General features: G+C 42.1%; 1 protein-coding gene across 2 annotated transcripts in view; it reads right to left on the bottom strand.

Annotated features, from left to right (window-relative positions):
* Nucleotides 1–12,219, bottom strand: part of ppp6r2b (protein phosphatase 6, regulatory subunit 2b) — a 31,972-nt gene that overhangs the window by 14,021 nt on the left and 5,732 nt on the right. For both annotated transcript variants that reach the window (XM_083763287.1, XM_083763288.1), the window contains exons 6-18: nucleotides 11,924–12,061; nucleotides 11,484–11,549; nucleotides 11,251–11,363; nucleotides 10,717–10,830; nucleotides 10,403–10,523; nucleotides 7,727–7,888; nucleotides 5,139–5,357; nucleotides 3,904–3,968; nucleotides 3,701–3,816; nucleotides 1,485–1,570; nucleotides 562–639; nucleotides 178–275; nucleotides 21–78 (exon numbers count right to left, since the gene is read on the bottom strand). In XM_083763287.1, coding sequence (XP_083619413.1) covers nucleotides 21–78; nucleotides 178–275; nucleotides 562–639; nucleotides 1,485–1,570; nucleotides 3,701–3,816; nucleotides 3,904–3,968; nucleotides 5,139–5,357; nucleotides 7,727–7,888; nucleotides 10,403–10,523; nucleotides 10,717–10,830; nucleotides 11,251–11,363; nucleotides 11,484–11,549; nucleotides 11,924–12,061 — 1,434 coding nt within the window. The remainder of the gene's footprint in view (nucleotides 1–20; nucleotides 79–177; nucleotides 276–561; nucleotides 640–1,484; nucleotides 1,571–3,700; nucleotides 3,817–3,903; nucleotides 3,969–5,138; nucleotides 5,358–7,726; nucleotides 7,889–10,402; nucleotides 10,524–10,716; nucleotides 10,831–11,250; nucleotides 11,364–11,483; nucleotides 11,550–11,923; nucleotides 12,062–12,219) is intronic.

Below are 12,219 nucleotides of genomic sequence, written 5' to 3'. Positions count from 1 at the left end.
AGGTTATTGTCCGTACTCACGTTGTCATGGCCAGCATCAATGCTGATATTGATCTCTGCAATCCGGTCAAATGTTGCACTGCAACAAGAGTTAAATAATTAAAAAATTATAATAATTAGTACACATGCACAATAGCACTAGCAGCACCACTAACATTGTAGTTTGTTATCATTTTACCCAATGCTGTCATCGTGTTCGGTAAACTCCTCGTCATTAAAGCCAAACTGGTCCACGAAGTTCGCTGTCATCTGCTGGATCTGGTAGTCAGAGAAGACCTAGAGCAATCCGCACACTTCAATTAGGTTCGAATAATAATAAGTGATTATGTGTAATGCCTGCCATTACTGATTTATCGGGATAAGATGTTAAAGAATGACAGGAGGGCAAAGGCAGAGAGGTGACATGTGGCTGACAATATCCACATTAGTGCGGTTAACCGCTGAACCGCAGGAACACGACAGAGCACCCCAAGTTACAGAATCAGTATTTTACCTATTGCCTTTCAGGCCATAAGATGGGAGCGGTCAACAGATTGTGTGTTTAATAAACACGTTTATGTACCTGCTGGAGTGTCAGTTCTTTGGGGAATGGACTCTCCATGTCATCCTCAGATGAGTGACGCAGGCTACGGGTGCCGACCTTGAACAGGGAAAACAAAGGTTTACTTGAAGACTTAAATATCAATGAACAGAACAGATACTAATTTAAATATGAATATAGAACATAATAAACAGTATTCCGTTAAAGGGTCATATGAGTGATATGGAATGTTTAGCCTTACTATTACTGCTGCTGGCTAGCTGAGCAGTTTATTTCAGTACAATATGAAAAGGTAATCTAGCATGCTAAACATAATCGCGGCTATTTGAATTATCCGTCTACACTCTTCAACTGCAGACGAAAAGCAACAATGTTTGGCCAATACTGACACAATTATTAAGGTACATTGAGTAAAATTGTAATAACTTAGGACAAGTCTGAAACAATTGTGAAGTCCAAAGATTCAACAATTTATTTATGATATATGATATCAAATAGATAAATAAACTGTTTCGCCTGAAGATCGCCTATTTGGAGGATTTGGAAACCTGTTGTGAATGGTTACATCAAGTGTGTGTAGATAAAAGTTCCATTCCAAACAAAGCACGCCGTATCGACTGCTCCACCTCTAAACAAAAAAATAAACGACTCGAGTGATTTATTTAGATGATAAACCAGTCTAGTGGTGGTGTATTGTTTTGAAAAAAAGCTCAGAAATATGTTAAAACGCACTACCACTAAGTTAACCCGTAGCTCTTCTCTTGCACATTGACTTAAATGCATCCTGTGCATGCATTCAATTTGCATGTTTGCAGCGAATAACGCAATTACATTATGGCTATTGATACAAACATTACAGTGAAGAAAAATATATTACAGATATACCGTATATTTTTATTGATAGATCAAAAGATATAAATGTGTGTCTGTGTAAAAATGTATACCAGGTCTATAGTGTTTTTCCTGTTGGTTTCTGAAAGGGTTTGGTCTACAAAGCTCTCCCAGCGCCCTCTACAGTCGCCTGGCAGTGCTGCAACCACACAACACAAAGCAGTATTAGAATACGCACGCACGCACGCTCGCACGCACGCTCGCACGCACGCACGCACGCACGCATGCACACACCAAGCACACACACACACACACACACACACAGTGAAAGTTTGCTGCATTTCCTCACACACTCACACCATTCGTTTCTAATTCATTTAAAATATAACCTTCGAGCTCCGAACCTCGGCATGTGACATGTAAACACAACATGAACATAGTACTCTTATTATGCATATCGCATGCTCGCCGAGAAATATTTTTGAGTTAAATAATAATAATAATTATTATTATTATTATGGGTTCAAGCCCATTAATTAAGATTCAAGTGCCAACCCTAACTAGTTTGTGTCTATGAGGTGACAGTACTTCATTAGACACCCTGGAGTTGTTTTTATGTGCAATGGTGTATTAACTTTGTATTTAGGGTTTCTTCCTGGAGGCTGAACCCTTGACAGTCAAACGGGCCAATGAAGTAAACAGAAATATAGTGACACCACACTATCAGCCCCTCCCATAACCCCTCCCCCTTTATCATACAACTACAGCTGTGGGTGCGGCTTCAGTTCAGGTGGATCACCACCCATCACCACCCACCAGGCAAACCAGGCATACTTAATGAACTGGTGGGCGTGTGATTTTAACAAATACTGTACACTTTTTGGAAAAAGTTCTTCCCCCTTTTATTGTAATAATACCTGATGATCATGTTTTAGGGTGGAAAAAAATGGTGGCACTCCATCTTGGTCTTATTGATGCTTCCCGTGCTTTTGATCTTATTCATCATTATAAGCTTTTTAATAAGCTCAAGCTTAGGGGTGTGCCCAGTAATTTAATACGTATATTGGTCTACTGGTATGCCAACCAGCAAATGCAGGTCAAATGGGGCAACACCCTATCTGCCCCCTTTCGGGTGGGCAATGGCGTCAGACAGGGGGGGATTTTATCCCCAGCCCTCTTTAATTTATATATGGACGGCCTATCAAAGCAGCTAGAAGAGTGCAATACTGGGTGTATGATTGGTGATACTCTAATTAACCACTTTATGTACGCGGACGACCTGAGCTTAATATCCCCTAGTAGCAGCGGATTCCAACATCTGCTCAATATCTGCTCTAATTATGGGCTGGACTTTAATATTAAGTATAATGCTAAGAAGAGCATGGTCCTGATATGTAGAACGAAGGATGACTCGGAGCTCAGGTTCCCACATTTTTACCTGTCTGGTCTGACTGTAAATGTAGCTAAAAGTGCTAAATATCTTGGTCACATCATCACAGATACACTAGATGATGATGAAGATATGTATAGACAGAGGAGAATGCTTTATGTGCAAGCAAACATGCTGGTTCGCAAATTTCACCACTGTACAACTGATGTTAAGGTTAACCTGTTTAGAGCGTACTGCACCCCCCTCTATACTGCCCCATTGTGGGTGAACTTTAAAAAGGAGAGCTTGCGCAAGCTGCAAGTAGCCTACAATGACTGTCTGCGCATTCTACTCAAGAAACCCAGGAGCACTAGAGCTAGTGCACTATTCTGTACACTAGGACTCACCACCTTCATGGCCCTCTTGAGGAACCTTACCTACAAATTCATGTGTAGACTGGACCGCTCCTTGAATGGATTAATACGGCTGATGACAGACCCTCTCTGTAGCTCTGTCAGGTTCACATCCACCATCAGAGGACACTGGCACGAGTGCCTCTTTTGATTTGTTCCCTGAGGGGCTGGATAACTTATTTTTATTTTATTTTATTATTTTACCTTTTTCTATGTATTGTATGTTTTTACCCTGTGGGCCATGAGCCTGTAATAAAGTTTATATATTTAACACACACACAGTGGAAAACTGGCATATGCCGGTTGTTGTTTTTTTTGTTTGTTTTTTAATCATTTATTAGGATTATTACAGTAATGATCAGAAAATGGAAGAATGTATTTCAGTAAAAGTGGTGCTATTTGCTGTTTGTGTGTGCCTCGACGGAGCGGACGGAAGAGTATGTGCTATCTGCGTGCCAGTTATGGTAGACCGGTCTGGGCTACATTGCACTGCGCACACTTTCTCTCTCACTCACACACACACACAAACACACACAAACACACACACCTGTGATGAGGCTACTAATCTGGGTGTGAACTGGGCCTTTATCCAGGTTGTGTACCACCGTGTTGGCGATCCTTGTCAGGTGTCCCATGTATCCTTTCCTCATCCCGCCTCCTGTCCTGAACACAGCAACACCAGCACATTCACATGCAGAGTACACATTTCCTGGGGAATGTTATAAAACACAACTGCACAAGCTCACTCACTGCATCACATCATTCTCCTCCCAGGCATTCAGAATCCTCTGGACAAGTTGGCAGCGTTCAAACAGCTGTGTGAGAGAGAGAGAGAGAGAGAGAGAGAGAGATACAACATGCACATTAGACACATTGCTGTCACGATCTTCCTTTATTCTGGCTGCCCTGCCCTATAGACGAATCCGCCGAGCAGCAATCATAACCTGCGATAATGATAGCGCTCTCTGTTGATTTGTCTATACTGCTGCCCTGTTGTGACTCTGCTCCTATCACTGAAACTTTTTTCAGTGATTGCTTTAAGTTGATTGACCGGGGACCTGTCAACGTGTTGTTCCTGTTCCCCGCCTGGTCAATGAACCTGGTCCCTTTTCCCTCCAGGGACAGCATCCTGGTTCATGTTCCTGTTGGAGTGTCCCTCCCGGGTGTTTGAATTACGTTGTGGACTTGTTGCTGCCCTGCGTCTTGTGTTTACATCCGGTCTCCCTGGCCTCACCTTAGAGTATATATGAATAGAGACGGCACCCGGAGGAAACCTTGAGGCGAAATGGACATAGGCCGCATTTGTCATTGCAGCTCGAGCCCGTTGACTATCATTGTGCACGTTCATGTTATTGGGCCCATGACACGTGAACGAATGTTTTATACGTGAACGCGTGCAAACGGCGCAATGATAGTCAACAACCAGCGCGTTCATGTTATTGGGGCAATCCATCCCAGAATGCACTCTGTTCCTACCCGGAAGGAGGAATGAAATCGCCTCATGCGCTTTTGAGCAACTTAATGCAAGTGGATGGGAGGAGAAATAGAAGAAACGGCTAATGTTAGCAGCAGCTTACAATGTTTACCTTTCGCCAGAAACAGTAATATGTCGAGAGTGATACAAAATCACAAATCACATCCGAACATCGGATGTTTTTTTCAAAACCACGGACAGCGCTCGTAATTTCAGAGATAATGGCCAGAGAAGATCCTACTTTGAATGGAGTGGGTGCCGTGCGCAAATGGGTGCCGTGCGCAAAAATCCTGGTGCTGGGGGTGACGAAGGCGTTGCCTAGCAACTGGGACAGGTTTGAACCGTAGTCGTTTCATATTGATATAAAAGTGATCAAATATGTGATATGGCGTATTCGGCAGACAACGGGTCTAATTTGAAATACGTGATATCACGGATTCGGCAGTTAAAGAATTAAGGAAACAGTGATCTAATACAACTGGCTGAACGGTAGCCCCTATATAGTACTTACGTGAGAAACCATGGCGTTGTGTGCGGCGTTTTCAGGGAGAGCTGGGGTGTCTGGAGTCTGAGGCTCTTGCTGGACATCCTGAGGAGGACTGGACTGGTCCTGGGATCCCAGCACAGGCTGGGGTCTCATTTTGTGGGCAGCAGGCCTAAGGATGGCAGCGACGCATAGCTCCACTTGGAGGTGCAGGAAGTTATTCCAAGTGTACTTAAAGAACAAGTCCTGGGGGGAGAATGTGTACATTTCAACAAGCATGTAGTTGATCCAGCATGTCACATGTGTACTGTACAGTAACTGCTTGAGTCTGATCTTCTGTGAAACAATTCTATTATGGGCTTAATATTGTTGTTTTACTTTATCTTAACAACTCGTTGCTTTCATGTTATAACAATTAACACTTAAAGGGCCACTTCACCCCTTTTGCAACCAGATCTTATTTTAATGATGTTTGGGAGACATGAAACACTTTCCTGGGGTTTTTATGTGGGTATATTTCAGTATTTCAAAGTGTCTGTGATGTCATGGACACCGGTCTCACTGCTGTATTACTACAATTACCATAATGCTTTGCTGCACTCACCCCACCTTGTGGAGAGGGGGAGGGCTGTCTTACTGAGACAAAATGTAGTCCAAGGAAGTTTAGAGAAGGAAGTGTCATGGTCACGTAACTGTGCTGCGTGCATTACACTTTCATGGGAGCCAAATCTCGTACCGGAAGTTACATGAATACAAAGCAGTGAATGGAGCAAGCTGGACCAGCTTATAACAAACATTATTTATGAACGATTGAGACCTGTGTCATATAATCGGTTCAGGCATATAAAATAAGACATATCACAGTTTGTTTTCTAATCACTTGCTTTTCAATGTGCACAGAGTGCACAGTACATCATTTTATTTGAGGATTTAAACAGCAGCAGGTATCGTTTCTGTTCCGGGGGTATCGCGAGATTTGGCTGCCAGACAGGAAACGGTGGACAGTCTCGCGATACTTGGCACGTTCAGGAACCTACTTTTTGCTCTTTAGTTACTTCTATAAAATTACACAGTGTACACATCGAAAAGCAACACAGCAGACAATAATGTGTTATATGTCTTCTGTTATTTGCCAGAAGCGATTAGTTTACAAAATATTTCAGTCATTCAGAAATATTTGTTCATGAGCTGGTCACTGAACTCTCATTGACTCCAGTGCATTTGCCGAACTTCCGGGTGCAGTTGTTGCGACGAATCTGCCGTCTGGAATTGCGTGATAGCAAAAATGACGTTGGTGACCTTACCTCCATTTCATATACTGTACCTTGATGTAGTCCAGGAAGGAAGTGAGAGCAGTGTCAATGACATCACAGACACTTTGAAATACTAAAATATCTAACAACAACTATTTATTTCACTAATTTCAAACTTTCTAAAATATACCCCAACATCACAGATTCCTGTAACAGATGTCATATGTCCCCAGCGAATATGGTCATGCCCTCTCTTACAAGGTTACTGGACGGCTATCTTTAAACATCTTGCCGAAGCCTGGAACATAGAGTTGTCACCATGTGCAGCGATGGCGTTGTTTGGGGTTATACCAGGTCACCATCCTATTGGTACGGGTATAAAACAAAATCTTGCTTTTGTCACTTTATTAGCAAGAAGAAGATTCTATTGGAGTGGAAATCAGCACTGGCCCCTAAAGCATCTATATGGCTTGAAGACCTCAGTCATGATGCATCTAAACTTGGTGAAGGAGGGGAACACCAGGAAAATTTGACCAGGCATGGGGCCCTATGAACTAAAGACTCTACAGGAGACAACCATCAACTCCACAGGTTGACAAGCTTTAAAAAAATATATATAAATAAATAAAACGTATATGTACTGTATGCCATATGTGCCATGAGGAAGTGCCAGGAGGGATAGCGAGATACATCATAACTATTATTTGTTTTTGTTCTTGTCTTTTTGTTTGTAATTGTATGTTTTCTGTTGTTGTTTTTTTGTCGTATTTTGCACATAGTATGTTGGACGGGTGGGGGGGGGGGGGGGGGGGTAAGAGCACAAAGGGAAAAAAAGAAAAAAATGAACTTTTGACATTGGATTATACTGTACCTGTTTGTACCTAAGCAACAAATACGGTATTAACCACATAATAACCCCGGGAAAGTGTTTCTTGTCTCCCAAACATCATTACAATAAGATCTGATTGCAAAAGGGGTGAAGTGGCCCTCAGGACGGGAACCCCTTTTGATGTTTTAAGCATTATGTTAAACTTTAGCTATTGATCTACAAGCTCACAAGCTTGTACATCCGCTATTTTTTTTAAATCTTGAAAATGTGGCGCAAATCTTTGAATATATATTCTTTCAGAGCAACCATTTTTAACTGGGGGGTCCCTGGAAAAACACATTTTCAGATGGGGGTACAGAAATTTCTGGGGGTCCTTGACATGAAAAAGGTTGAGCACTACTGACATAGAAACATAGATTTTTCAGAAAACTTTTAGTATTTGGAAGACATTTCTTTAGAATCGGCCTCAGTCCTAAATGGGTTAAGGTGTGGTGGTTATTATCAGTGATTGTATATTATGTTGCCGGTCTCACCAGCAGCAGGTCCATAGTGTTGAGTTGGCAGAGCTCGTGCGCTACGGCGGCATGGCTGGAAGAGCTGGTGTACAACAGAGAGGCCACCAGTCTGGCCACGTGGAGACGAGTGTTACCCAGTGGTTCCTCCAGCACGCCCAGCGTCGTCAACATGGGGCTTTTCTACACAACAACAAGAAACATACACGACACAACAGTGTTGATTTTGGCAGCAAGTTTTGATTTTACTTTAGTCATAGTCTTTGGAATGAAACTTCATTCAGTGTTAGGCATGTTTTAGTCACCTGAAATGTTTTAGTGTTAGTCTAGTGTTAGTTGACTAAATATCATAAGATTTTAGTCGACTAAATCTACAGTTGATTTAGTCTAAAATGTATTTTGGCGGGCCTTGATGGTGTCGTAATGGCTGATTTTACACTTGCCGAAAATAGCTGATCTACAAGCTCACAACATGAGTTGTGAGCTTGTAGCACCTTTATTGATAGGATGAAAGACGGTTGAGCTAACCGTCCGGGCCATTCCTCACATTATTTTAGTCTAGTTTTTATTTGTTGACGAAATTGTCTTTTTCGTCATAGTTTTACTTGACGAAATCAACACTACGACACAATAGCTTTTACAAAATGCTTACAAATACAGGGTAGTTACTGAGTGCCAATTTCCAAAGGTAGTGTTTTACCCAACCTGGTCCATGCATGCTCCCTAGTAATGCTGGGTTTTCATCCTAACTGGAAGTTAGCTGCGTTTCCTCAGGCAAACCAAGCCTAAACCATCCCTGATTGGACAGCTACATATTATAGTAAGCTAATGTAGTTACTTCATTTGGCAGTTCTGGTAGGATAGAAAACCAACAGCAGTTCCCAACCCAGGTAGGAGCACAAAATGCTCCTCTAGACATTTTGTGGAGGAAAAAAAGTAACGATTCAGAACTAGAAATACGCCATGACAAATGTTGGCTAAAAAATGGCTAGAACAATGGGCCACAGCGTTGAGATGTGTGTGTGTGTGTGTGTGTGTGTGTTAAGGCTGTCCCCAAACATTCAAGGTTCGAATGTTTGCTCGTTAGGGTTGGCACTCGAATCTTAATTAATGGGCTTGAACCATTTGTTTATTTAATATTATTTTTTTAAATAATAATTCTATATTTTTTATAAAAAAATATATAAAAAATATATATTATTTGTTTCCTTTTTTATTAACTTGAAAATATATCTTGGCGAGAATGTGATATGAGCATGTAAGAAAGGTTTCTAGTGCATTCCTGTCAGAAGTTATGATTTTTTAAAGAAATCTCTTCTGCTGTTCCATTGAATGGAATGTCTGACGCGTCTCTCTCTCTCTCACACACACACACACACACACACACACCAGCATGATCGCTGATAGGGGGAACTGTTCTTACTAGCAGCCATAATATATTAGCATATGCACACTTAGACAGAGTGGCGCATTAGGCCAACATTACCTGGGTTAGTTTACATCTTGTGTTGAATGTTGGCATTATAAATTATAATCCCTTTCATCAGCGCGAACAAAAATATAGGCTACAGTCTGCAGCCTGGTGATAAAAAAATAAACTCCACACGTGAAATGCTAGGATAAGGAAGCAAGGATTAGACCGTGATGTCACTGCTATGCAACAAGGAAGTAGCATGAAGCACATCAGCAGAAACAGAACGCCATTATGAAGGAATCGGCAGTGATGTGACATGACTGTCGATTCCTTGGGCATGTGACGGATTTAACTTGTCTCCGCTGTTGAGGAGAAACCCCAGCTCAGCTGCTGTTTATAACATTGCGCAGTGCGGGTCCACTGATTAAAAAAGGTCACCCGCCCGCGCTGCGTTCCACCCGCACCCGGACCCGTTCATTTATAAAGGTATATATACCCGCCCGTTCCCACCCGTCAAACACGGGTACCCGCGGGGAATCACACGTATCCGACCCGACTCTGGTGTGTGTGTGTGTTGGGAGAGACAAGAGAAAGAGCGGGGGAGACGCGCTCTGATCGAGACGGATATGTCAATGGTTATTTTTTTAATTAATTAGAAACAAATGGTCCGGATGTTCGCTCGAAAATTCCTGCCGAAGTTCGAGTCCTAAAAAAGGTCTAGGGTACAGCCTTAGTGTGTGTGTGTGTGTGTGTGTGTGCGTGTGCGTGTGCGTGTGCGTGTGCGTGTGCGTGTGCGTGTGCGTGTGCGTGTGTGTGTGTGTGTGTGTGTGTGTATGTGTATGTGTGTGTGTGTGTGTGTGTTTTTTTTTTTACGAGAGACGAAGCTGAACTTCTTCAGCATGGTGAAGTTGGTTTCATGTTAGGTGAAGTCAGTTTGAAGTCATATTTCCTGCTGCCTTTAATGGCCGTAGAACAATGCAAATTATCTACTCGAGAACGTGCTTCTCAAATACGATCAGCTGAGATTCATCATGCCATGATACACCTGCGATACACAAGTACATATCAGGTCTTTAAATTTGTGCTTCGAGAAAATACATTCCCCTTTAGTCACTGTATTTACACATCTTTTACGAATGGCTTAGTGAATGAATCCCAATGTGTTCATCATAATCAGTTATTTAATTTATTGTATGACTGAGGAACATGTTATGATCGGGTGAAAATGTGATGATGCTACTCTTGAGAAACCTATTAGAATTCTCACTCCGTTTGCTGTTTACCTTGGGTGGCTCCAGCAGCAGTTGGTGGAAGTGCTTGAGCTGGGGTTGGATGGCCAGTAGAATGCTGCTGTTGACAGTGTAACTTCTCTCAAATCCCTGAGCATCCATCAGGCCTTCAACTCTGTCACACAGAAACACACGAGACCATAAAACCCAGTAGCTAGCCAGTTGGGTAGATTAATCACTACAACAATTTGTTACACTATGTGCCATGTGAAGATGAGGTCATAACAGTCAATTTGTCAGACACAGTCCACATGTTGCCACCAGCTGAGTACAGTATGTCTGCTTTGACAATTTACACTATCACTCACACAGGCCTCCTGATCTCCAGTAAGGTAAGAAGAACTTGAATGCCATTGATGATACAGCTATCAGTCCTCTGCCCCGAAAACATGTTTTGTAACAACTGTCCCACACACGCCTGTCTGTAGAAACAAACAAACAAACATTTTAGTGGATACAACATCCAGTTATGCACCGGTATGTAGGCCTATGTGTAAGTATGTGTCTGTGTTACTTACAGTACATGTATGTGTCTCTGCGTTACTTACATCATCATGTATGTGTCTCTGTGTTACTTACATGTATGTGTCTCTGTGTTACTTACAGTACATGTATGTGTCTGTGTTACTTACATGTATGTGTCTCTGTGTTACTTACATGTATGTGTCTCTGTGTTACTTACATGTATGTGTCTCTGTGTTACTTACATGTATGTGTCTCTGTGTTACTTACATGTACAGTATGTGTCTCTGTGTTACTTACATGTATGTGTCTCTGTGTTACTTACATGTATGTGTCTCTGTGTTACTTACATGTACAGTATGTGTCTCTGTGTTACTTACGATTCCAGTACAGAGAGCAACGGGTCCGGTTCTGAGTTCTCTTGGAGCTGATTGGCCTGGTCTCTGCTCAAACGAATGATGTCACATAAAGTCTGAGCTGCGTTGGACTGCCTCTGAAAAACACGCACCCACGCGCACCACACACACACACACACACACACACGCTTAAGCAAACACGCACAAGACAGGTTGGTCCATTTAATGTTCTGTATGTGCAGATACATATTTTCTACCTCTTCATCTTTCCCAGGGTGAATGAGCTCTATGAGTCTCTGGGCCAGCTTCTCCTCATTCAACCACTGTGGAAAGAGATTCCATATTACTATATGCACAAAAAATAATTTCACCCACCTTTTTACTTGAATTGTGATGTGACAATAAAGACGATTTAGATTTATACCTAGCTATTTGCCATGTCTTAAAGGACCACCCATTTTCAACCATCATTTAATTGATCCACACTAATACTTATTATAAGGTTTGGTCATTTCAAGTAAGATTTCAAAACAAATTGCCAGTCATTCTGTGTTTTCAGCCACTCACTGTCGCTGAAGGCCGGCAACTTATGATGTTGTGCCTGCGGTTGTATAATGAGTTCTTGGGTGATGTATATTTATTACAGCGCAACATCCCGATAAATAAAGACGTACACAACAAGCATTGAGAGTCTTACATTGAGAGTCTCCAGTCTGAGAGGAGCTGGTTCCACACAGCTGATGAGACGCAGCAGCAGATCCATCATGGCCGACGTGTCAATGTGCTTCAGGACCAGGGAGAGAAAGCCCTCCTTCCCTCGTAGGAAACTAATAACCTAAGAATAACCATAACCAGAGAACAGGGAAACCCTAAGTACAAAGCTCAAAGACACACTCATACAATATAAAAATAATTCAGACACAGAAACAACTAAACTAAAACAGAAGCTAGAGACTGAGGTGCTATTTACACGAGGATGGTGTTCATATAAAA

Source organism: Protomyctophum parallelum, assembly GCF_964188405.1.
Source record: "Protomyctophum parallelum genome assembly, chromosome: 4".
NCBI lineage: Eukaryota > Metazoa > Chordata > Actinopteri > Myctophiformes > Myctophidae > Protomyctophum > Protomyctophum parallelum.
The sequence above is the reverse complement of the archived record's forward strand: the minus strand, read 5'-3'. Positions and strand labels throughout refer to the sequence as shown.